Source organism: Molothrus ater, chromosome 3 (genome assembly GCF_012460135.2).
Source record: "Molothrus ater isolate BHLD 08-10-18 breed brown headed cowbird chromosome 3, BPBGC_Mater_1.1, whole genome shotgun sequence".
Lineage (NCBI taxonomy): Eukaryota > Metazoa > Chordata > Aves > Passeriformes > Icteridae > Molothrus > Molothrus ater.
The window spans coordinates 96,657,211-96,684,438 of record NC_050480.2 but is presented as its reverse complement, the minus strand read 5'-3'; the positions used below and the strand labels follow the sequence as shown (position 1 = coordinate 96,684,438).

Here is a 27,228-nt window from a genome sequence, read left to right as displayed (position 1 = left end):
GAAAACGATACTGCTGCAGTCCAATTTTCAAAGGTTGCCACCTGCTGTTAATAAAATATTTTACAGATGTATTTACAAGTCAAATGCACACAGAGATTTATTTGCCATTTGGTGAAGTTATTTATTTACTTGATTAATTTCAGATTAGATTTAGTGTGCTTATAGAAACTCTAACCTAAAGCACCTTTTAACAAGCTATGCTTGTGCAGACTATTAGACATGAATTACAGATTTATTTGCCTCTAGACTGATGTTTACTGAAGTCTCAGATTTAAATTTAGAGATAATTTAACAAAATTTTATAAAATTATATACAAATTACATTCTATAAGCAAGTAAAATTGGAAAGTACTATACAGAGTTCAAAGTATAAAAAATTTCATTATTTGTATGCATTTCTTCCTAGCCCTGAAATAGCTCAGAAAAGCTATTTTTGGCTCACTGGTTTCTTGTTCTATGTAAGCCACTAAACAATGTGAGGAAACTATAATGTTGATCCTTTTTCTTGTATTAGCATTGCTTTGAATAGAACAAGATCCTCAGGTATGTAGAACCATGTAATATTTTTGTTAAGGGTATGAAGATGCACCTGCTTGTATCACCCAGGGGTGTATTGACTTACAAAAAGTTAAATTATAGCTGCTTTAAATTGTGAAAGCAAAAGGCTAATAAAGCCTTTTTCTGTTATAGTGACTGATGTTAATAAGATACTTTGCAAACAGAGCGCTTACTTGATAACTGAAAATCATGCCTGGACATTGTGTAGTTTGTGTTCTGCATTATCTGAGCATTATACAAAATTTTTTCATAGTTTCTCAGTGCTTCCCTTCAAGTGGTTGGGGCATGATCTGAAAATTACTTTCATCAGCATTAAGAGAGGCAGACTCAGAAGTGCTGCCTGTGAGTTGAGGGTGTGAAGTGACGCAGAGTCACCAGGCAGGTGCAAAGGAGAGCTGCTTTATTGCAAATACCTGGCCTTTTAAGCAATTAGCCAGTTATCAGCTACACAGATTAAAATCATAACAAATACAATTCAACCAACCTCCATACACCACGATGTGAACACACAATGGTTACATAACTTTTCTACCTCTAAAATCAGCTGAGTCACTTTCCCATAGCCCTTTTCTGCTTAGCCAAAGTAGCAGGCCTGAGCCATGATTTTACAAAGCCTTTACTTGGTAAGGTTTTACCTATATGCAACAACTATCTGAAAACTGGTTTCTCAAAAAGCTTGGTTTCTGAACAAATTTTGTGCATCTTTCTTTGTGATTTGTTTATGTTCACAGCTATAAATTTTAAAACTGTTATTTTTTCCTTCCATTGGGTAATAATCTAGGAATGAAAAACAAAGATCTGAAAATATTTTGGGTTCAGTTCTTGCTGCTTTGTTGCATCCCAAATGTCTTAAGTTAAACCTCGCTCCTAGTAGGTCAGCACTACTCTGCACTCAAAATATTTTTCTGTGAAGGATAACTTCAGAAAATTGGAAACAAATCAGAGAAAGTAAAAAATGATTCTATATTGGGTAAAGAGCTAGTCACTCAGGAGTCACAGCAGAAAACTTACACGAGATGAATGAATACTATATCTGTCCCGTAAGAATAATGGAGACAGCTAGATAACAAAAGAAAATGCATCTGATAAGGGGTTGCATGGCAAAACGATCAGAAACTTGTAGAAGATTGTATAAGAGAAATAAAGCAATTTCCACCAAATGCGTCAGTAAAAATGAAGAGATGGGACAACCAAAACCAAAGTGCAGCACTATACAGAGTAGAAGACTTCTGTAAATTTATTTTTATAAAAATAGGACTATGTTCTTATGACAGCCAGAAGAATGTTTCAACAATACAGTATTGGTTTCCAGAAATACCTAATTTCCTAATATTTAAATCTATATTACCTCTATAATTGTTTCAAATATTAATGTTTTACCTGGATTTTACTCAAAAAAGATTCTCAGCATTTTTCTCAGAAGCATATTTTCAGTAGTTTAAAGCCTGATATGGGAGCACTTTAGACCAAAGTATAACTGAAAACAGTGCTAGACTATCTTGTTAGCTAACAGAAAGACAAGACTGCACAACAACCAAAGACTGGCTAATCGTTTCCCACTGATGATGGAAGTTTGTTTCACAGCAGTATTAAATAGATAAGATAGAATAGAGGAGGGAGAAGATTCAAGTAATTCAAATGATACTCAGCTAAATGATAAAATAAAAACTTTGGGGAGTTTTTTTGTCTCTGATTACAGTACTATTCTATAAGACATCCAAAAGCTTTTTTCCTGTTGCCTTTGTTTATGATAATTTTGCCTGGGGCATTGAATTAGGATTCAAGAGATGAGCTGTAGTTCTACCATCACTTGAGCTGCCTCTGTGCTGTAGGGTCACTTGTCTCACCCTTTCATTACCCTCTCCCATATTTGTCATCTGCCTGTGTAGATGGTAGACTCTGTGAGACCCCATGTGTCTCTTGCTTTGTGGGCTGTACTGAGCTTCCACAGATCCCAGTTGGGTTGATTGCCTCTGGGAGATGCATATCTTCTCTCCAGTAATGTCAGAAGAAGACTGTGCTTCTAGACCACTGACTTTGTTGAATATTTGTGCTGAGGTGGGATGAATTCAGGCCTGTTGTTAGAGGGGTGTAGCGTGGTACGTTTGAGTGCATGCTCTGTGTGGGAAGATGCTGGTGATTCACATCAAGAGTGAAAGAGGGACTGCCTTTTATTTGCCAATGATAGCAAATTTTACCTCAGTATTTGCTATTTGCTTCTAAATTCTGGTAGTTTGCTATGATTTTGTACAGCAAACTCATATTTACCTGAGGGTGTGTTATGAATTATTTGTGCCATAGTTACAGAAATACTTGAACTGTTTCTGAGGATCAACAAGGCTTTTTAAGTCAGATGTAGTGTGCCTGTAATGCCTCCATGAGCGACATGGGTTGCAGCCTCACAGATGCTTTAATGTGGGCGAATGCCTGATGAGTAAGCTCTGCCAGATAGGTTTGAGCTTTGGGAAGAAGGAGTTTGTTTTTATCTGCAGCATTCCTTGATCCTTGTACGAGGCATTAAAAGGCCAAGAGTCAGCCAGAGACCAGGAAAAGGTCTTCGCCTGGGCTAAGCAAAACTTCTTCCAAGTTCCAGCTGCTCCCACACCTCTTTCCTGATGACTCAAGGTCTTGGGAGTGCCTTTTACTTTTGAACACAACATACAAGTGCGCTGCTTATCTCCAGCACTAGGTTAAAGTTTCAATATAATCTTGAGTTCTGAAAACTTTAATTCAAAAGCACACTAGTATCCTTGCAAATAGATGGGAAAATCTCTGATACTACCTGAGGCTTGCTAATGTGAAAGAGAAATATGGTGCATATAGATGCATTTATATTTTTTTTAAAGCAAAAAATCTCACATGTAACATTAAGTATGTGGAGAGAAAAAACAGTTTTAGTTCTGAGACTCAGCACCTAAACTGCTGATTAGTGAACACAACACATTTGAAATGGCCACAGCTGCATAACAAATATAGTTCTCACAGAGCTATAAGCTCTAGCAAATTTATGTAATTTATAATATAACCTCCTTATTATGTTAATTTACGCTCCTCAAAACAGAATATTTCTTTTGTTTATAAGGTCATAATAGAATGGTAATTGCTTTTGCTTATGTCACCAGATGGCTTATGTTTATCAAAATCTGTTTTTTCCCAGTGTATCACTGTCCTGATGCATTCACTCTGTGGGCATATCTGAAGCAGGGCTGGTATTCTAGATTATGGATTTAACTGACTTTCTTTGGGTTTTGCCATTAATGGATCTCTTGCGTTTTATGCAGCACCAACTGTCTTGATTTACGATTCAGGAATGCTGGTGGTGAAGCAAATTTAGCAAGCAATTTTTCTGCCCAACTGTGATTCATATTAGTATTACTGAGCCATCTGCTAGGTATTCTTTGTCCTCTACAAAGAGAGGGTACAGCTTTGTGCAAAAGTCTACTCAGTTCCCTTGCTCACACTTCCGTCAGCAGAAGTACAAAACAGGGAAGATGGACGATTTTATGGGGTAGATAATGGGATGGGCAAAATCTGTGGTCTGTTCCTGACTCTGCTAGAGATTTCCCATGCAACCATGAGTGAATCATTGAATTGCTTTCTGCCTTATCACACCATCTGCTAGAATGAATTTCCTTTCTCTTTTCTTTTTTCTTGTTTTGTAACCACTTTGCTGTAATACAACAGGGTTACTTTTTTTTTCTGGAAATACATTTAATAATAAACAATTCCTGATTTTCTCCTCTGAACTTGGAGTGAATTAGATTTCATTAACTAACATATCAGTGATGTGAGCTGTGAGATGACCACAGCCAGATGTTTTCTGTGCTAATCTAATTTACTCAAAAATCATAAACTGGAATATACACTAACATACAAAGAGCAAGAGGAATCTGCTGTTGTGACCATGTGAAAATAAAACATGAAGCATTTGCTGAAGTTTATTTTTCCCCATGCAGTTCTGTTAGTATAAAATTGTGACAATATTTTTCCCTTTAAATGGTATTGCAATAACCAGTAAAAGGTTATTTTGCTTTATAGACATTATTGACTCAGTCCCACATTATTGACTATACTTTCTTAATTATCAGCTTGTACTGAAACACATTTCAAAGAAATAGCCTGGTTTTATAATATCCTTCAGAATACAAAATTCTCATTTAGCACCTTTAGCACATTTAATGTTTCAACTGTCTTTTCAGAACTATTTCTTTCACATAAAGATTCAATTTTAGAAAAATCTTTACAAATTTTAGTTTAAGATTAGCATTATAACTTATCACAGTTTAAGTCTCATCATCTTCTGATAGTTTCTTAGTGCTATTGATGAAAATAGAGCAACAAGGAATGAGTCAAACCTGTTAACATTGTAACTACAACCTAAAAAGTGATTGCTTGCTGGGGAGAATAAAGCCATGGGTTATATGAAATAAATACTGTCACAAAAACAGATATGCAAAATTTCAGGCTTCTTGTTTTTTTTTACTTCAAACTTAAAATTAACCCAAGTTATGTTAACATACACATCTCAGGAAAAAGTAGGATGAAATGGAACACTTATTTTTCTGATATAAAATATGTTAACGTTTCTATTTAAATTCTCATTTGTAAATGACAGCACCTTATGAAATATGTCCTGAAGACTATTTGATGTCAATGGTGTGGAAAAGGACCCCAGCTGGGGACATGGCATTCAATCGATGTCCTCTCAATGCCACAGGTACAGTACTACTTTGAAATTTTATGATGATAAAAAGGGGAGACATAATTTTGCTTTGTGTCTTAGATAAATTATTACTGGACTCATATAAATATGCATAGATATGAATATATCTGTATGAACATCACATATTGACTTATGCATGTGCATGCAAATATGCACATGTACATATGACGTCTCTTACAGCTTACATATATGCATGGGTCTGTGATGTATGTACTTTTATCTGTATATATACATATATGTATACACGTACATGTGAACATTATAGCCACAAAGAAAAAGCTGACAAGAAATCAATTTGACTGGATCTGTCAGGCAAAGTGATGAAAATGAGGGAGAACATAAAAATCTTTTTAATTAAGGAAACACTGCTGAAAAGCAATCAAGTAAACATTGAAATGTGTTTCAGGATCTTATACTACTCTCTATATACCAATGATCATTGCATGAAATTGTTTCTGTGTGTGCCTTTAAAATAGCATGGAATATAGATTAAATAAGGTTTATTCTTTCCAGTTGCTCTCACTTATATAAATATTTTCTGTTTCTTCTGTGTCTTACAGGCACCACTAGCAGACGCTGCTCTCTCAGTGTTCATGGAGTGGCCTTTTGGGAACATCCAAGCTTTGCTAGATGCATATCAAACGAGTACAGACACTTGCAGCATTCAGTAGGTGCAAAGTCAGCTTTAGTACTTGCTCTGTTTATTCATTACTAATCATTGGCGTAAAAAAGAAACTTACTTATTTGCTCTCAGGTTTCTCTTAAGCAATACCAAGAGGAAAACAGATCTGAGAAAGAATAATTTATGTTAATGGATATTATTTTGATCTTGTATAATGCTGGTGTTTGTGAAATAAGCCTTGTCTTACTGTAGAAGTGGAAAAATGCATCAGATTCCCTTCTTTCATGTCTGCTGCATGAAATTTTTATAGGGGTCAGAGGCAAGACATATTTTAGTTTATTAGAAAATGAGATGTGAATAAATGAGATTTACTGGAAGAGCAACTTGCTGAGAATTCTGTAATACTGTGTATTCTTTAATTGCAGAGTAGGAAGCCAGGAATGTTTCTTTTTGCTCTCAAATTTAGAACTTCACATTTGAATGTAACAATAGGAAATGATTATAGGGTAAATCTATCGCAGTGTCTTGGAAAAGGTAAAGTAACTCTAGATGAAGAAATACTATGTGAGTTTTTTTCAAAAAGCCTAAAAAAAAGTTTCTTTGCAAAGCATAGGCGTTATACAATTATGCACTGCCTAAACATGTTTATATGGATAGATGTAATACATAATGTATATTGCTTTATAAATGCATTACCATCATTTACGTTAGGTATATTAGTTACCCTCCATGTGCCTAGCTGAAGCATTCAGCCAGGTTAATACTATAGTGGGAAATGAGCCTTTGAAGATTCTCATGGACAATGGGTTTCCCTGCATGATATATTCTACTGACATTCTTATTACTCTGCATCCTTTTCCAAAGGCCACTGCTCCGTTTATCATTCAGCAGCAGCACACTAATACAGCTCTGTGCTTCATAACTTCCCAACTTCTCAACCAAGTGCAAAACTTCTGTAACATGTTTAAAATTCTTTGGTGGCTTGAAAAGCAGTAGCCTGACTGCCATTCCTCAAATCTGGATTGCTACTTAGAGAGATTTTGATTAATTCCTTTGAGCTGCATTTCTGTTTTGTTAGACCCAATTTATTTGAGTCCTGGGATTCAGTTTCAGAGTAGGCCAAAGCAAGAATTATTTTTAAGATAGGACAGAATAGATAGTCAAAGGAATTTTCCCCACTACACAGAAGCTTCTATTTTACACAACTGCCTGCATGTTTATCTCTCCCTTTAGTGTTCACACTCAAAAAACCACGATAAGTTGGCTGTAACATTTTTGCATTTAATAATTTTGGTATTTTATTCTGTTGCAACAATTTCATTTGTTAGGTCTATGCTAGTTTGCAGCTCAAACTATGCAAAATGCTGTTTCATGCTATTCAGTGGTTTGACTTACCTGGCTTTGGTAGGCACTGGTTATTTTGCAAGAACTGCAAGTCTGACTTGTTGGACAAAAGACATTTCTAACCTAGAGCAGATTTCTCTTTTTTTCTATATTTCCTTTTTTGAAATATTAATTATAAGTAAATTACACTGTGAAATATTCTTTCTGCCAAAGAACATTTAAAAATTGGTAATGCTTTTTTGAAATTACAGAAGCACCTAAACATATCTTTTTTCTGCACAAAATTTAAGTCTGGCTCACGTGCATACAAATTAAAGTGGACTTCTCTTACACTTGGGAACTGTCCACAAGGAAAATTGGTCTGTCTTACATCTTTCTGCTTCTCAAAGTGAACAACGCAGCATATTTAAAAAATCAGAGAAAATAGAGGTAAAGACCTATAAGGTCATTGCAAATGTAGGCTTGTCCCCCCACGATACATATGTCAGTTCCATAAATCCCTGAAAATAGGGCTTTATAAGGAAGCTGCTGACAGACGGTGTTGCTATAATAAATATGCGTGCTTATGAAAGAATGTATGAGTTGTCTCAGTGTGCTTAACTTACCAATAAAGTTATTTTACCAGTGCAGACCAGGAATAGAGTGGGGTATCACTCAGTTCTCTGAATATTTCCATAAAATCTGAGCTGAATCTCTTTCATTTATTGTCTGAAATATATAAAAGAAAATCAGATGCACAGTCTTCAAAAAAATGATGTTCCTGAAGCTAATATAAAGCAGCTGATATCCATAAATATGATATTTAATACATTAAAGCATAGAAGACAAACAAATCCCTGTCTTTATGCCCTCCAATCAAGCTGCATATGATCTAGAACCAGAAATCACATAGTAGAATTCACATGATGCTGTACCTAAGAAAATATTATCTATAGAAAAGTGCTCAGTATGATGGGAGCCAGAGAAGATTTCCTTGGCCATAGACCCTGCTAACCTGGCTACACAGGTGCTGAACTGGAAGCTTATAGTTATACTAGTAAAAAAACTTAAGCTTAAAAGCCATCCTTGTAGTCATCTGCACAGTTTAACTGTGTATGTGTTAGCATGCTCCCTGACCATTTCAGACCACACTAGTGAGCACTCTTCCAAAGAATGCCTACCACCCTTTGGAGGATAGCGTAGCAGAGAGGCCATTGTCAGCAGGCAATAAAAACATGATTTTCTGGGACAGAGGAGGAATAGAGAGTTTAATGTGAGGAAACCACAATGCTTTGCTATATATAGTGTAGAATTTTACCACATAACCACAGGTGATTGACCCCTGAAGACTGTTTCCTTACTGTATGTAACTGCAGTAGATTCACTGCCTCACACACAAAGCTTCTTGTATTTTTACAGTTTTCTCTATTACTCACCCAGAATCGACATGGGACAAATTTCAACCCTTAATAAGCAGTATTAGAGAAGCTGAAACCCAGTTAGTGCTGTGTGTTCTTCAGCTTGACTCAAGACTTGCACTGAGACCAACATGGTAGCTCTGTAAATCATGCTAGAACGGCACCATATTTTAATCTTAAAATCCATTTGAAAGTCTATTTGTAAAGATGGGGAGTCATTAAAGCTAAAAATACACCCATAATGCTAAAGATAATATACTTGGCTCATAATCCCCAGCACCATGAATAACATGGCTTTTTCCAGTCACTTACAGAATGTGCCAGGCAGAATTACTGCCTCTACTGCATGCCCTGCATGCCGTGCTTCAGATGTAGGTTATGGCACCACAGAGGAAAACAGGGTTGAGTTACATTGTCTGGACTCATGGACCACTTTTTGATACATATATCAATATTGTGCTTAATATTGTTTTGACACAGTTTCAGAATAATTCCCAGTCTTAAATTAATATATGTCCTCAATATATTTTTGAGATGAGTCTGTACTACATCTGCATTTTTTGTTGATGGAGGACTGAGACCACTTAAGCATGAAATTTATCTCAAGACTTCTGAATTATTGCCTAGCCACTCTTCCTTCTTAATGTTCCTACATGTCCATGGGACAACTCAGAAAATTCCTGGCATAGTAAAAATATAACAAACACAAAGCATCTAAAGTGACTATGTACTTGAACATGATGAAATAGTAGAGGGGTGTGGTTTGACTTGTAGAGATCAACACTCAGTTTATGTCTTTCAAGGGTACCATGTCCTACAAGATAGGAGTTTGAGGGAAAGCAGTTTAAGAGAGTTATGACTGTCAGCCAGTGTTACAAATGTACAGCCTGTACTTCTGTTAGTTTATTTTACCTTGTGCACTGTGGTAGAGGTTCCTTTTAAAGCTAGGGATGATAATTAGATTTCTTTGAATAACAGAACCAATTAGTCATGAACAATTTATCCTACATTTGGTACAAATCAATCATCAAATGAATTCAACAAATACTGTTTGACCAGCTTTTACAGCTGGTTGACTAATAAGAAATTTATTCACTGAACATATTAAGGGACAAAAATGCCCAAATCCGTGAAATAAACCTTTAGGAAATTATTTGCTTAACTGTAATAATGATATGTAAAGAACCTAGTTTGGATTATTCTCCCTAAAGCACTATAAGTGGAAAATTCAGAGTGATAAATAGGTAGACTTTGTCTCCTGGACCTAGAGGATCAAGCAATAACTTGATGAGCAGAAAAAGAAGCATCACAGATCATATACCAAATTTTGTTCTGGTTTTCTTGCATTGTCCTAATGTATTTGCAGTGTCTGCACCTTTGCATTAAGAAAATGCTCTTAGTCAAGTACATTGTCTTGAGTCTGTTACCAATCATTGTAGCTGAGAAGAATGTTTTTCCCAATTCTGTGCATTTTTTAAAATGTGTTCTTGAGAAAGAGGGGATTATAACAAGAAATTCTTCCAACTGTATTTTTTATTGTGGATGGAAATGAAGTAAAGTCATAAGGTTTAATAAACTCTAGTGGCAGAGGATATCCTTCTTCTCTTCTTCTGGAAAGTTCTTAATCACATACTGATCACTGGAGTTGTGTTAATAGTAAGGAAATTCCTTCCTTTCTTAATTCCATATTAAATTATCAGAATTTGGAGGATTTTTCCTTTCTGTAGGATAGACATAATTTGAGGTTTCAGACCATTTTACCAAATCAATTACTTCTATAGCAGAATGTTATGGACTGTTATGTTCTGTTATAGCAGAAGCTATGGCCCTTGCTGAAGCCTGTTTTCTCTTTCTACCCTTGGCCTATAGTTTCATTTTCTGAAAACTGAACTACTTCAGTCTAACATATTTTAATCTCTTTAAAGTGTATCTGTTGCTAGCTTAATGGACTGTTATATGTAGAAAGGCAAATTAGATGATGATCTAATGACCCAAACTTAGTCTGTATAATATTACGAAGTATGTTCCTCATTGCTCGTTATCTCTTTTGATCTGGAAGCAGAAAATTATATGCCTAATTACTTCACATAGAATTGTGTACTTTACCCAATACTTGGCTAGTCTGGACTAATGTCTTCTGAGGTGTGGTTTGAGGTTCTTTTTACTTTATTTAGGTAAATAGGGTAAAATCCTTCCTGAGAATTAGAAATTTATTTGTTCTGTGTTTATGAGTGACTGCAGGACCAAGAATAGAATCAGTGATTAGGACCCCACAGGCCTACTTCAGATGATATTAAAAAAAAAATTACCTAAATGCCTCAAATAAGAGTACATTTTGCTTTCATACACTCTAGAAGCCTATCAAATTTCGTATCATACAAGCAATAATACTAAGAAGCAAGGACCTCAGAATTAGGAATACCCTACATTATCATTCTTCCAAGAAGCATGAATAAAGAATTCTTCATTTATTCTTAATACAGTGTGTGGATAATAGCCACCTAAATTAGAGAAAAACACATCAAAATAAACAAAACTATACTAAACTAAACTAACTGAAACAAGAAACCACTCAACTCATCCCCAACTGTCCAAAATCTAAAAGCAGGAAAGAAAATACTTGAATGGGGACTAATGAAAAAAATTAAAATGAGATTCAAATAGTTAGGTGTGGAAGAGCAATGAGATTTCACATTTTATGAGCTTTCTAGGAATTGAATATTGATGCTTTTCTGTCACTTTTAACGAAAACCATTAATACATAAAATCTTACCACTTGGAGCTTTAGAAATTGATTTTGTGAAAATTGAGGAAATACTTGAATACACAGGTTATTTCTTTTTTCTCCTGTTATGCACTCAAACTAAGCAATAGGATTTATTGAATTACCAAAAAAAAAAATTGTGAGGAATCAGGTTTAAAAAGTATTAGTAATGTATTATTGTGTTACTACACACTGAAATAGCCCTTTTGCCTAAAGTGAATTTTCCTCTACATGTCTTTTCCATGCTCTAGTTTGGAAGAGATTTGAACTACACTCATAAATAATGATGAAGACTAAACCTGTTATCAAGAAACTTTGCTCCTGAAAGACATCTCCCACAGTATTAGAAAATCTCTGCTAATACAGACCCTTTTATAAACCTGTGTAGCACAGTTTTCAAGCCTAGATGATGAAATTTATATTTAGTTTCTATGATAAAAGTAAGGCAGTATTTTAATAGAATCATAGAATGGTTTGGGTTGAAAAGGATCTTAAAAAACATCTAGTTCCATTCCCCTTGCCATAGGAAAGGTGCATTTCAGAGATCAGGCCCTTCAAAGCCCCATCCAACCTGGCCTTGACCACCTCCAGGGACAGGGAATCCACACCTTCTCCAGGCAACTTATTCCAATGCCTCACAGTAAATAATTTCTCCCTAATATCTAATCTAAATCTGCCCTTTGAACAGTTTGAAGCTGTTCCCACTTGTCCTGTCACTACATGTTCTTGTAAAAAGGTACTGGAAGGTTACTATAAGATCTTTCTAGAGCCTTCTCCCCAGCTGAATAATCCCAACTCTCTCAGCCATTCCTCATAGGACTGGTGCTCTACCTCTCTGATCATCTCCGTAGCCCTTCTCTGGACTCACTCGAACAGGTCTATGCCCTTCTTATGTTGGGGGTCCCAGAACACAGTGCCACTTTTGGTGATATAACACCTAATATAACATGCATGCATTCTTGCAAAATGGGCTGCTTTTTATCAGAAAGTCAAAAAAAGTAAAATATCTCTTAACTTTTGGGAGTTAGGAAGTAAAAATCTACATATGAATTACCACATTGATGTCAAAATATTAGCACTTACAGAGGAGCATGGGAACTTATGCAGGTGAATCTTTACATACCAAACTAATAATATAGCCATAAAAATGCATTTCTGCTGCTTCTGCTCATACTATAATTTTGTTTCAACTTTTTCCACAGCAGTGTTATTCACAATTTTGCAAGTGCTTGGCTAAAATATAATTTGATAAAAAGAGCTTTGAGGTGAATGATGATTTGCTCAGCTGCAGCTCATTAGAGATGATTTTGTTTTTCCAAATTATATTACAAGGGCAGCGTACCAGCCTGTCCATATACTTCTCACTGAAATGACTGCTGTACTCTGAGGAATGAAAGGCTTCCTACTAAAAAATGTACAGCTCCTTTTTTTTTGCTAGTTTAGTGCTTCATTTCTTTTCATATAGCCACAGAGCAAAGCAGCCAGGCTTAGTTTTATACATTTGAATGCAGATGCCTCAAAAACAAGATTTTTCTTCTTCCTCAGTCTATACTTATATTGGTATATGCCAGCTATTCCTCTTCACCTTCACAGATTTTGATAGGCAGGGGTGTCAATATATGATCTACTTTCCTTTCCTTGATTCCCTTGCAAGGCCAGAATTTGCAGCTCTGTTTTGTCATTTCTGTTATCTTGTCTGGAGGATGACAAACTTTTATCTCATCAGAGAGCAACTGATCAAGAGATTGTGCAGGCAACAGTTTTCTCCTGCCGTCACTAACATTTTCCCATTTTACACAGAAGAAGATAAAAAGTTAAGGGAAAAAAAGCTAGTCACTGTTGACTTGATGGTGAGGGCACTCTACAGCTACCTGAAAGAAGGTCTCTTCTCCCAGGCAACAAGTGACAGGATAAGAGGAAATGACCACAAGTTGCACCAGGGGAACTTCAGACTAGATATTAGGAAAAGTTCTTCCTGGAAAAGATTGTCAACCTCCAAACCCTCGAGATATTTAAAATACATATAGATGTGGCACCTGGGGACATGGTTTAGTGCTGAAATAACAGTTGGACTCAGTTATATTAAAGGTCCTTTCCAACCTAAGCAATTCTAAATAATAAATAACTCTATGATTCTGTGATCTTGTCAACATACACATGCACCTCAGTCTTAGAGACACTATACAGTAGGAGAAAACATTTTTCTACTTTTCTACACAAGCATATCATAACTTAATTCAACCTCGGGAATTCCTTTTCATCCTTTCTGCTTTTGAATATCTGTTTTTTAATAGCCAACCAATCTCATTTGTTAAATTAAAAGTCCCCACTATCATTTCAGGGTCCATAATATTTTATTCCATATCTGGAACATACACATTTACCAAAGATTAATAAGTGTGTTAAATGAAATGTGCTCCTGTGTTTGCTGCTGCTGCTGTGTCTTCTGCAGTAGTGAGCAACTGAGTGTTCCCTGATCACATTGATAATCCCAACCAACCAACCAACACACACTGCAGCCACAGATGAGCTTCACTAAGGTATGGCCAGAGGTAAAACAACAGAAAGCCATTTAAGAGCTTGGTAAAGAAAAATTTCATCTAATTTTCCCTTAAAGTCTACCAGAACTGCTGGAACCTCCACTCCAATTGAATGTGGCACTGACTGTGAAATGACTGCAAGAGTTTGGCTTGGCAGCAGGAGACAAAGAAATGGTCACAACATCTTACACCTACAATTATTCCCTTGCTTTTTGTTCACTACTTCATTTGCTGCAATCCCTCAATATGGTTTATTAAGTACATGAGGGTCAAAGGATTTTTCATTTGCCCATTACTTTATGCTGCATGCCCATGCAGAGATTAGGACTCCCAAATAATGATAATTTCCTTGAAAAAATCTTTTTGGTTATTCTTGCAAATAAAAGTGAGTGTCGCAGAAATTACTGTATGGAAGCAAAATGATATAAGTATAGAAATTGGTTAGAATCAAATAAGCATTTCAGTTTAAGCATTTATCAGAGCTTTATGGTTTAGGGACATATACTTACAAGGATGACCATGTAGCATAAAAAATGAAAGACAGCTCATTTGTAGTACATCCTTTTGTGACCTGTAGCTTCAGCCATTCAGTCACTATGGAGAACCAGGAGATTTTACCCCAAGCAATGTTATGTCTGTCATAAAATGAAAACAACCCTCTCAGAGTCGTCATTCTCTTTTTCCTCTCAACTCTTGCTCTTGTCAGGTTGCATTATACATAGATAACACAAATCTTGAAGGCATGCCCTCTGGTTAAAAACAGAAACAACAGTAACAACAACAAGATCTCTCACACAACATGCCAACGTGAGCAGGATTTAATCACAGATAATTGGAACATTTAAGAGCAGTGCTTAATAAAATAATAATACAAGCCTTGGTCAACAAACATAAAAATGAGTATAAGAAAAAAGTGATCTGTTCAGTTATTATTCAGTCCTAATCCTGAGACTCATTTGTTATTCTACCGAGAGCAGTCTTATTTATATAAAATATCCATTAAAATGTTTTGTTGGATCCATGCACAAATCAAAATACTGAAAATGTGTAATTACTTTCTGTTACCTATTTAGTGATTATAGCTCAAGGATTTGAATTGACAATATTGATGATGATATGAGGATGATGATGTTGATTAAAAAAAGGAATTATGTAATGGGCTAAAGTGGTAAAAAATCTCTTGAATAGCATGGTAGGAGTCTTCCAGTAAAAGAGGGCAGAGGAAAAAAAGATACAGAAACAGTGGAGCATTCCTCTGAGCTGTTCACACTCTTCTAAAAACATTTTTGACCTCCACACATGCTAGATTTTTTTTTCAAAGATTCTTCTATAAACCTGATCACATATGGAAGAGCACATGCAATTTCATCTGTGCAGATATTCAGTTTGCCTGAGATTAATTTCTAAGACAGCAAAGGATTCTATGTAAATAATCCACCTTCTTTTCTCTAAAACCAAATCCCTGTTTCAGGGAACATTTTGCTTAAAAATATTTGGAAGTATATGACAGTGGCATGACTGTTTCAATATAATGAAGTGATCTAATTTTTTTTCCATCTGTATACATTTTAAATAAGTTCCCTAAAGCATTAAGTTGTAGTGGTTTCAGCTGAGTGCACAGAGGCACAGATTGATGCACAGTTTCTGCAAAAACTTGGTTCAGAAGATTGCACACCATGAGTGTATGAATGCAGGAAGGCTGAAGTTCAATTTCAGGGCACTCCTTAAATTTTGACTTTTCTGGATGGGATAAATTATAGGAGGCTTTAGTTTCGGAGCATTTGTAGGGATGTGTTACAGAGTTACAGAACTGAAAGGAAATTCATGAGACCATCCAGCCCAAACTTGTGTCCTATCAGAATCAGCTATACTTGTGTTATTGTAGCTTTTTTTCCTAGGCTTTTATCAAGGCCTCCAGTATGGAAGTCTGCATAGTGTGTTCAGGTAAACTGTACATCATTTCCTTTGCAGCTGTAAAGTTTTTCTTAATTTATATCCTTTATGTATACAAATTACTTTTTCCCTTTACTGCTGCACACAAAGGGAATATATGATTGCCTTCTTCTTTGCACAAAATGTTTATTTAATAGTGTATTATCGTGACTGAAATTGAGACTACTAACTAATTTCACTGATGAAAAAGTGGAAAATTACTTTGTATTGCTTGAGGCACTTCCTTCATAAAATACTGAATATATAGAAACATCTCTTGCATGACATTAGGTTATAAATATTTGAATGCATACCTGAAGATGCATAGCCCTATCTTTAGACCTTACTCTGTTTCTTTTAAAAGATGGATGAAATTATATTCTCAAACACTGAAACAGCCTGAAATAGACAAACAGAGTGTAAATAATTTATTATATTGAGGGAAAATAATGTTCTGTGCCAAAGCAGGTAAAGGATTGTCTGTTGACTATCAGAACAAACCAGCCTGTAATGAAGATTTTGTCAAATACGAACAACTTTCTTACAATGACATCACATTACAGGTGTGGTGTGAATATTCCTACAATTTCTATATCTAAAGAGTACTATATTTTACAAAATATTAGTCTTGAGTTCTGAAGCAAAGTGATTTGCAGATTATGAGGAATTTCAGGATATATTTTTATTTCAAATGATCTTTTCTCGCTTCTTTGTAGGGCTTACTAATTTGGGTTCTTATAGTTCCCCCTACCATAAAATGTGTTAATGACATCATTAGTAATACCTGGCCATGAATCCAACATCATCTTAAAAAATAATGCAAAATGGTTGGTGGTTTAGTTACTCTTCAAATTAATGATACTTTTCAGTCTTTTATAGGTTTCTCAAGGGTTCATTGTTTTCTGTCCTTTTAAACTACATCTAGCTGTTAAGTCTGCAGTAATTACTATGCAGTAATAAATTGTACTCCAATGCCAACAGCCTAGGAGATCTGACTTTGTAGATAGGCATTTTTATTATATCATACTTTCTGATAAATAGGGGCAAAAAGGCAGCTGGACCCTGAGTCAAAGTCCACTTAAACATTTCAGTAATTTTTCAAGTATGCAGCCACACAGTGCAGGCTGATAGTGGCTGGGCTGACAACTGAAGTGTCAGCTTAACAGCTGCTTCATTTCACTATCTCTCGGCTCATAAACTTTATTTTTAATGAGCCTGCCTGTAGGACCACTAAAAAATGACCTTCACACAGGGCCTGGAGTGGTGACCAAAATAGATTTCTTGGGCAGTGCATAATATCACAGTGACCATAGCACAGAAAATAAGCAGTATGGTGAGAAAGATGTTGTACTAACTACTGATGAGAATATTCTGTATTTTATACAGAAAGATTATTGTGATAGCTGTGCAATAATTCACTGCCTTCGACTTATACTAATCTGAACATCTTCAGTGGCTTTAATGGTATTTTGTCAGTTTACATCAACTGATTGAATGGCCTGTGATTTTAAAGTTGTGTTTAGGAGTTGTAAGCTGTCTTACAACAAGAAAATACATTACATAATAAACAGATAATAAGGAGGCTGTTAATTTTTCCCTGCACACTGCTTGCTGGTCTTAGAAAAAAGTTCTCTTTATTAACTCTAATTTTCACCTTTTTACTTAGCTAAACGCATTACAACCTTCTGTTTTGCTGTGCTGTTTGTAAGGATATGCTGCTAGTCTAACTTGAAGCACTGTGGGTCTGGAGAGGTAGCTAGGGATTGGGAAAAAGGACTTCCATGTTGGAGTATGAGAGGATGAAAATAAAGGTGCTCTTGGAGCTGTGTATGAGGGAGAAAGGATCCTTGAGCTGGGAAATCAAGCCTTCTGGGTATGTAATTTAACAAAAAAAGAGTTCCAAACTGAGCTGTAGTTTTTAAGAGCCAGTAAATTTTGATATACTTGAAACAACTTCATCACAACCCTGGCTGCTTTTGAAGCAAGTGTAATAACTTAGTCCTGTGACACTGTGGGCACTTGCTAAACCTTTTTTATCATTGTGTCCTAAGAGCAACCAAAATGTCTTCCTGAAAGCACTAAAGGCCATACTACAGCTCCCGCTTCTGCTCTTAGAGATCTGCAAAAAAAACCAGAGCCTTACTTGTTTGAAAGTATTAAAACTTGTCAAAAGTAGGATAATTTCAATTTATAATTTGCATTCCAAAAGCAGCTGAGCCAAGACTTCTGCAGGCTTTGTATGTCCCCAAACCATCAACAACGTAGCCCCTGGCATCTTTAAAATGTGAATTTAAAGCCCTGCAGGAGCACGAAAAACAAATGGGAGGTGAACATACAGATGAAGCAGAAGGAAACAAAATAATGCACTACAAAATAACTTGCTGAATAGTTCAACAGCCTTTCTACCAGTGTTTATACAGATATAACAGCACAGCAGTTTTTATGAGGACTGATCAATTGCTGTTATTACTGATATTAAAATAACATCTTTTTTCTCTCTTAAACCCTGCCTTCAAGTTGTGTGATGCCTTTCCCACAGGACATTCTGAGGCACACGTTAGATTTGGGAGTGCAGCTATATGGACTGTCTTTTATATCTTTTGAGCTTGACTAAAGGTACATTCAGTATTGTTAATCCTCAAAATCCGGAAATATGTTCTGGTGGAAGGAACAGGTGTATGAGTGACAGCAAAAGTTCTACTCTTCAGTGTTACTGTGCTGGCTGATGCTCTTTTCACTTGCTACTGAGACACAATGTGTGAGCAGACAAATGGCAACATTTCACAAGAAAAATTTCTCAGCAAAAATGCACAAATCAAGTTCATGTTTGCTTTTACTTGTTCCCAAGAGAGTAGTTCATAATGTTATGTGTACAATATCAGATTCCTGAATTTACTGAAATTAATTTCCTTCCTAAATTCTCACACCTTTTTATTCAGTATTATTTTCCTACACAATTATGTCCAAAATCTTCTAAAAGGAATAGAAGCTGCATTAAATTATTTCTGCAAGCATGCTTTTTGCCTGATTACGTATTTCAGGATTCTGAAGACTAAGGGAGGTATTTCTGCTGAAATATTTGTTAAACAAATCAATCAGTTATCACTGATTTTTATTTTCTAAATATTAATAATACTATTATACTTGTACCTCTGTACTCATGCTATAGCATGGATTCACTCCCTGTCCATGATGCAGCAGGCAAGTATTCTCCCAGGTCTTCAGTATTTCTAGGATTTTGTCAAGGCACTGGTGGTCCATAAAAATCCCCAGCTGCTCTTAAAGATTATTTAAGAGCTTCCTCCATGGAGCAATCCTGAGGCAGCCACTTTGCCCAGCCCCAGCTGTGTGACATATATCTAGTTTATCTGATGACTGGTTGAGAATGTAACCAAAATATGACCCAACAGCACGAAAAAAAAACCCACCCTGCTTAGAATTAGTATGTCAGAGGATGATTGCGTTTTTTAAGTTGCTTTCATGGGAGTTACTTTGGACCCTTTTGAACAGTTTTATTACATAGTGTTTCCCTTTGCATTATTTTTTTATAATGAAGGCCTGCATATTGACACAAAGTGTCTGGGGAGATCTGGAAGTGGCAACAAGTATTTTTACATTCTTCCTTCTACATCACCACCCTGTTATCGCCGAATCATCAAGGTTGGAAGAGACTTTCAGTATCATCTAGTTCAACTGTATGTTACATTAGTAATTTTTCCCTCTGTATGTCAGTAATAAGGCACGTCAAAAAGCAATTGAAGATACATTTTTAAAGATCATGACAACATTTTTTTGCCAGTTTCATAGTATTTTCAGCCCTCCTGCTTAGTCTGTCTTGGCTAATTATCTTTATCTAAAAACCTTCAAACTCAGGATATTTTATGATTCTATGATATTCTAGTGTTCAATTCAGAAGAACTTGTGCTTTTATACTTAAATTATAAGGTATATTTAAAAATAGGTTGTTTAATCCATATGCTCTTTCTTTTAGCCTTGTCTGGCCTTGTCCTGTCTTTGTGATACTCTATGGATCTTCCTGGGATGCTGAGTCAGCTTTTAGAATTAACCAGATCCACAAGTTCAGGTTCTAATCAGGAGGGTACTTCTAGCATATTTGTTTTGGATCACGAGCCCTGAACACATCGGCTGGGACAGCTCCTGCTAAAGTATGCTCTTTTGGCAGATACACAGGAGCTATTAATAATTAAACTTGCATTTCCTGGAAAAAGCAAACAGGATTGTTCCAAGTTAACACCTTTGTGCTACTGCTACAGAAGAGAGCACCATAACCAGCTTCCAACTAAACCACCTCTCTCGCACTGACTAGCCAAGCTGGGCTGGCAGAGGTGAAAGGTCTACTCTCCTGTAGTAAATCAGATTATAACAAGTACTGCCTTAGCATTTATTCCTTTCAGAGGTCTCAGTTGTTAAATGAGGGGCAGCTGTGGCTGTGCAGATGTTCTTCTGAGGAAGGGCAGTTCCTTGCTGCATCATGACAACAAATTAAAGCTGCAGTCCTGCCCATGGAGTTTAAAGAAGCAAATGTGTGAACCACAACAAATTCAGAAGCTTTTGGTATAAAATCAATGATGCTCTCATAAAAATAATATTTCTATCACTGTAGACTACTACTTTGTCTTATCTTTAATGGCACTTTTTTTTTTAAACTGGTATTAACATGTAATGTTTTGGTTGTGTTTAGAATTTATCATACATTTTTCTCAGTAAAGTAGGTTCTGATAATAGGTTTGTTTTTTTTTTCTTTTGGTACAGATTAAAGAGCATCTTGCCAAGGGTCAGAGGATGTTGGCTGGTGATGGCATGTCCCAAGTAACCAAGACACTATTGGATTTAACGCAGAGGAAAAACTTTTATGCTGGGGACCTTCTAATTTCTGTGGAAATTCTCAGAAATGTTACAGACACCTTTAAAAGAGCAAGTTATATCCCTGCATCTGATGGGGTGCAGGTAAGAGAAACATTGTAAAGGTAATTTTTCAGTTGATGGAGTTTATGTCTGCATATTGCAGTATACTGCATGGCAACTGGTTTGCCCACAGAGGAAACAAAAGTCTTCAACATGATAGACATAAGCATTCTTCACATAAAACTAAGATCCAAGTGTAAAATTGGAAGAAGACTCAGCTACATTTAATAAGACAAATATCCAAACCAATGCAGCAGGTGAAAAATGTAAAATGCTTTCTTTGTAGCATTTCAGTATCTTTGTCTTTCAAGGTTTGGTTGATTGATAGGTGGTGCTGGTAATTTTTGGCACTAAGCATTTTGCTAGTGTTCTTTGTTCCAGTTCATTTCAGTTCTAAACTAGTTCATTTCAGTTCAAAATCCAACCACATTGTTATGTAATTCTGGCATTGATTCTTCATTTCAGATAAATGAAGCTTATTAAAAGTGCACAGAAGTGATGGATAGGGCATTTTATATAAATTTTCTATTTTACATGTTATATTAAGTCTTCTTTTGCAAGAGGACAAATAAAATTCTGTCAGAGCTAAAACAAATATAATTATTTCTACATAATGGGCTGGACAACTCTTACTTAGGACTTCTGGATAAAGATATTGGTTTCATCTTATATCTGAAAACTTTAGACAGTTTTCAAAGATTGTAGACTACTGACAAAGAATACTAAGAAGGCAGATGTGTATAATATTTATGAAAAAGAGAGATTAATGATCATTCATAAATTACAAATGAAGTTATTAATGCAGGTCATGTGTACGTATCTGTGTAAAGGTAAGCATAAATTATAAATACAATTCAGAATAGAATCATGCAGATGAAGGGAGATATGTTGGAAAAGACATTTTTTCACAGTTTATTTTTCAAGACTTGCTATTATATTTTCACTTTTCTAGTTTTTCTGTGCACAAAGAACAATTAAGTTCCACAGTAAAACAGACATATCTTGTGTTGGCCTGTAGCCAGCTGAAAGTATTTTTTTTTAAACAAAGCTTTTCAAAAAGTATGTTTACTGAGAAATTCTTTTTTTTTTTTAATTGAGAGTCAGTATCTATTCATTAATAGTTTTACTATTAAGCACGATGTAATACACTGAAAATTTTCATGCAGTCAAGAGTCTGATAGCCCAGTGTGACTTCTTTGTGGTTCACAGGCACTAAAAACTCTTTATTAGAACCAGTCTTGATAAATTGAGTGAAATCTTGAGTGATTTTGTCCATTGGCCTAGCAGATCAGGTCATTTGCAGTTTACATATGTTAGAGAGAATTTGATTCTTTTCCCACTGATGATAGTGCCAAAAGTTTTCGCTTCATTCTGCAATGTAGAGCTGTTTCAAAATTCTAATAGCCTTCAGGCATAACTTGACAACGTTATTAAATATTTTTTAAGAATTTTAATAAGTAATGTAGAAATTAAGAAATTAAAAATATAACAATTGGTAAGCCATATTCTGAAGGATTTCTCAAACCAAAGAAAAATAACTGTATTTCAGTATTTGCATGCCTAAATACAAAGAGTTCTTTAATCCCAGTTTAAAAAGACACTCAAATTCCAAGTCAGAAAAAATAAAAGTATCAAAAAAGAAAAGAAAAAGAAAAAAGAACAAACATCAAGCTAAGGTAAAATTAAAAAAAAAAACAAAACAGTGGACAGTATTCAGGAAAGTAAGTGAAATCAGACTAAAACATGTGTTTGGCCCAGGGGATATATTAAGAAAGGTTCCTTCTACTGACTTCCGATGATAGTGAAATCCTGGCTCAGTAGCAAAAGTTTAAAATTTACTATAAATTTCTGAGAAACATGGATTTTTCCATATGTAAACATATGTCATATTCTACCATACTCTGGAGTATTGTATTTATTTTTTATTTTCATTAGGACATACTTTCATACTTCCTAGCTCATCATCAAAGTGAGTGACAAAAAGGTAAAAATTAAAATTGCATGAAAAGTCTTCTTTATGTAGAAGCTCTGTGTGATGTTCTAATTCCATTCTATATTTTAACTAGATAAAGAGTAGAATTTCTTATTTGATGTATTTTGGTTCCTAAGAAATTATCAGAAATGCATGAATGAGGTTTAAAATCCCTAAAAGCCATAATTTATCATTTTGTGTGATGTTGGAAAAGTAGGTTATGATGAATTATGGACAACAGGCTTTTTTTTTAAGATCCATACAAAAACAACACTTGAATTATGACTGAGAAAGAAAAAGTATATATGTCTGAATATATTTGTTTCTCATACACTCCATCCATCTAAATGGTCCTTCAAATGACTACAATATCTGTTTTATATTCAGTATTAATATTCATGAATAGTGCAAGATTTGTGATTCAGAGACTCCATAACAAAATGAATGAACAGAAAAGTGAGATAAAATTTGAAAATTTCCAGCTAATTCTCAAAAATGAAGGTGCTGCTGCCTGATGTGCTGCATTGAAAATGCCTCTTGTTTAGGCAGACAATTCCAAGAGCAAAATAAAGTTTTAAGGTATGCATATGTAGTGCCAAGGTATTTATTACATGACTCCTTTTATTTTGCATTTTTTAACTGTTTTTTGCCACAGTATCTATGCATACTTGAACATACAATGTCAGGAACAAAAATAACCATTTATGATGCAGTTGAACAAGAAGATGTCTTGTATCGGTGACTGAGAATATCAGTACAGTAGCAGAAGATTGCAAGACAAGTCATTCAATTCTTCTGTAAGCAAGGTTTTTCATTTAATATAGGAATTCTTTAAAATACCCTCTGCAGGTACACTGAGGCTATGAGATGGACACTGCACTTAGGTGAGAATGATTCTACCAGGAAGAAAATACAAATTTTAAATAAGCAAAATGAAAGCAACATTTTGAAATGTTATCTGGAACTGGTCTAAAAGTGCTTGAACTTCCTTCTAAGGACAGGATGGCAGGAAAGTAACTGCATTTCAGGACAGAATGGCAAAGCAAGTTCTACAATCCCCTGATGCAGCAACCAACAGGAAGAAAGGTTTCTCCCCAAAGAAGTTAGAGCAGTCTAATCCCTTTTATATTAGCCATAGGGACTATTGCTGTGAGTCAGGGTTTAACAGGATTGTCCAATCCTTTTTCCCTCCACCTTCCCCCTCCCACACATACATTCACTATGCTGAAGTCCAAAAGTGGAGGTGACTTAAGGCTATCCATTAATTCCTCCTAGGGAGGAATTCTTCTCTAACTGTATAAAAGGATTTCTGACAGCTTTATGCCTGCAGAGAGGGTCAAAGAATTTGGACTGGAACAGAGAACTGCAGCCATTGTATTACAGTAGAAAAAATTGAAAGGAAGGAAATTAAATGAGGAAAATGTCATTGTCCATTCCCAGCTGTAACTGGCATGATCATCAAAAATAAAAGGGCAAAAATAAAGGACTTCAAAATTTGGTTCTGGCTGTCCCAACACTTTCTATAGTGACCAGTTCAGTAATATGCAAGCCTGGTTATGAAAGAAAGAAGCTTGATTCTGCAGGGAGGTCCAGTGTTTACTGCAGTAATTCCCTCAGATCACATCCATAATGCTTCTAAAATTTAGCCTTCACACCTGTCAATCATTTTACTAAAGGACAATGCTGTTTCTTTCATGATTAATGCAATAAACAAGAGAGTAGTCAAAGTAGGACAAAGACTTTTTAACCCTTCCTCCCCTGTCACATTTTTAAATACATCTCATATCTATTCATTATTGAAGCAGCAAATCCATTTGCTCATCTCCGTTTAATTCACAAAGCACTGGCATTGCTTTGAAAAATCACTTGGACTGAAAAACCTGCACACATCTCACCCTCCAGTGCTACCATAAATATGGCACCAACCAAGATTAGAAATAGAGAAAAAAAGATCCCAAGAAGAAATATATTCGTATTACTAAGTTCATACACCTAATTTATACTTTTTTGGCAAGTGCAAAAATATATATTAGGCAATTTATTGCTCATCTTTTGTTTGTGTTTGAGTCTAGCATATTTATAAACTTTTCCACATATATTTCTGTCAATTATTGGTAATTTTAATTCTTTCTGTAACTAAGATAAATATAAAATTTAACTAATACATAATATTATTATGTATTAGTTAAAAGCCATGTAATATATCATCTGCAAGAAACATTTTAAACTCCTGAGTGCTCTTCATGCAATCTAGGCAACTGTCAGATAGATCTCATTAGACAGACATGGATACTTTTGCAATTAAGGTTTAGACTGCAGGGGAATCAGTGTCTGCAGTGTAATGAAAAACTACCTTCAGAACAACTCTCTAGTATGATAAATTATCCCACACAGAGTTCCATGCAGCTGCTGCTAGATTGCTACCAATGCCCTAATAAGTTAAAGTTAAAATTTCCATCCACTGCATTTCTACAGTATTACACTGGAAGAGTTGAGAACTACCATGTTTGGAAAAGTGTTTTCCTTCAGGCAAAATCTTTCATAAGGCAAACTCTACCTAGCAGAAGTCTTCACCAAATTACAATGCCCTACAGTAAGTGTGATTATAGTGCCATGAAACTGGCATGCTTTGACCAATATAATTTATTTTACTTGGGGGACCAGTGAAGATATACATTTTTCATAGCTGAAGATGCATTTACAGATTTGTGATCTGACAACCTGGTTAAACAGGCAAATCCTTTGTAACAAATACCAAATGGAACTCCTTGCATTGTGGTTTATTTTGTTATGGAATGTCTGAAAGGGATTAAATGTATTCCAGGTATATAAGCACTGTGTAACTATATCTATTCTTCTTAACTTGACTGGAAATTCTTTAGTATTGCTGTAAATTGGATCAAATAATGAAAACATTTTTCTTTAATGTCCTATCATTATTTCCCATCTTGTCCAAATGCTTACTTAAATTTTCATAGGAGCTTGCTGAGCCATTTTGTTTCTTTTCATGAAGTTTGTGTGTTACTGAAACTTGTGGATATTTTGCTCGTGACCTCAGTAAGAGAAGAGTTGTAGCCTCATTAATGAACAGGATTATTTTGTCCAAATTCAGCAAAATTTCAGTCACCTCTAGAGTAAATTTGGTCAAGTTAAAGAAATTTTTATCCATGTGAATTTTATAGTTAGCATGGTTAACATCCTAATGGCTAGGCAAAGATAGATCCTCTTGCTTGTCAGGTGCTTAGTATTGGGACCAATTTAGACTGGTAAAATGTTATTATAAAAATAGTTTTCACAAGTTTTCTTCAATTTTGCATCCTAAAATTTTTTACTTATATAGTTGTGAGACACCTAAAATGTTGGTGATATCTCTAGTTTGAAATAAATATCTTTTCAAGCATACCCACCACAGACTAATGTTGGAAGTTTTTCCTTTCTAGTTTTAGTCATTGTGCAGTTGAATCCTTTGTACTTTCATTAATAGTGAGTTAAAGGTGCTTCTTACTTAAACCTTATTAAGGTCCTGTTTATTCCGCAAAATGCCTAAAAAGTAGGTGCAGATGGGGTAGTGACCAGTAATCTGAGTTCCAGCAAGGTCACATTGTCGGTATTCCAGTTAAAGTTTTTTGAAATTGTGGGGAACTTAATTGCACTCTTCAGCTAAGGTTACTGGAAACTACATGTATCTTTTATGAAGGAACAGAAAAATTATAATTGGCAGGCTGTAGAAAAAATTGACATTCTGCACAAAATGTGATACAGAGATGAGAACAGACTGTACAAATTCTTAGCTTTTAGGGACGAAGAAGTTGGGAATACAAATTGCTAGAGAGAGCAGACAAAATTAGAAAAGAGATTTCTCCACAAACATTTGGAGAAAAGTGATTTTTTAAATGTATGATTTGTATCTAACTGTTCTGCATTTTTTCCCTTATACTTAAATGAATAGGAGAATAAGAAAAAGGAGTTAACAGCTTAAGGTCAAAGAAACAGAAACTGCTTATTCCTTTTAAGTTGAAATTCCTAAAAGGATAGAGACAAGTGTGACATATAGAAGTAAAAAGCATCTGATTTGAAACTGTATTGACCAATGAAATGTCATTGAATGCCCTATATATGGTTATTAAGGATCATTTTCTCATTTTGAATAGAAACTAAAGACTGGAAACTGGTGCTTTTTTAAATGTACTTTGGTTTTCTGCAAAATCTGTAGTTGTCTAGTTTCTGGAATGAGAGCAATTTGTGAATAGAACACGATCACATTTAAAAGTTTAGCAAGTTTAAAATGGTTCTTGTTTCATAAGAAGTGGTACTATGGAACCTGATTATATACACAAGTATTAAAAATTTGCCATAAAATATGTGCCCTTTTTTCAGTCTAATGTATTATTTTGCTACTCTTCTACTGACAGAAAATAGGCTGCAGAGCTGTATCTGTAATAGGGAAAGG

At 35.2% G+C, this 27,228-nt stretch overlaps 1 protein-coding gene across 6 annotated transcripts in view; it reads left to right on the top strand.

The window, feature by feature from the left end:
• Positions 1 to 27,228, top strand: part of ADGRB3 (adhesion G protein-coupled receptor B3) — a 446,791-nt gene that overhangs the window by 197,040 nt on the left and 222,523 nt on the right. For all 6 annotated transcript variants that reach the window (XM_036381331.2, XM_054514463.1, XM_036381328.2 and 3 more), the window contains 3 exons: positions 5,174 to 5,275; positions 5,842 to 5,948; positions 20,654 to 20,848. In XM_036381331.2, the coding sequence (XP_036237224.1) occupies positions 5,174 to 5,275; positions 5,842 to 5,948; positions 20,654 to 20,848 (404 nt within the window). The remainder of the gene's footprint in view (positions 1 to 5,173; positions 5,276 to 5,841; positions 5,949 to 20,653; positions 20,849 to 27,228) is intronic.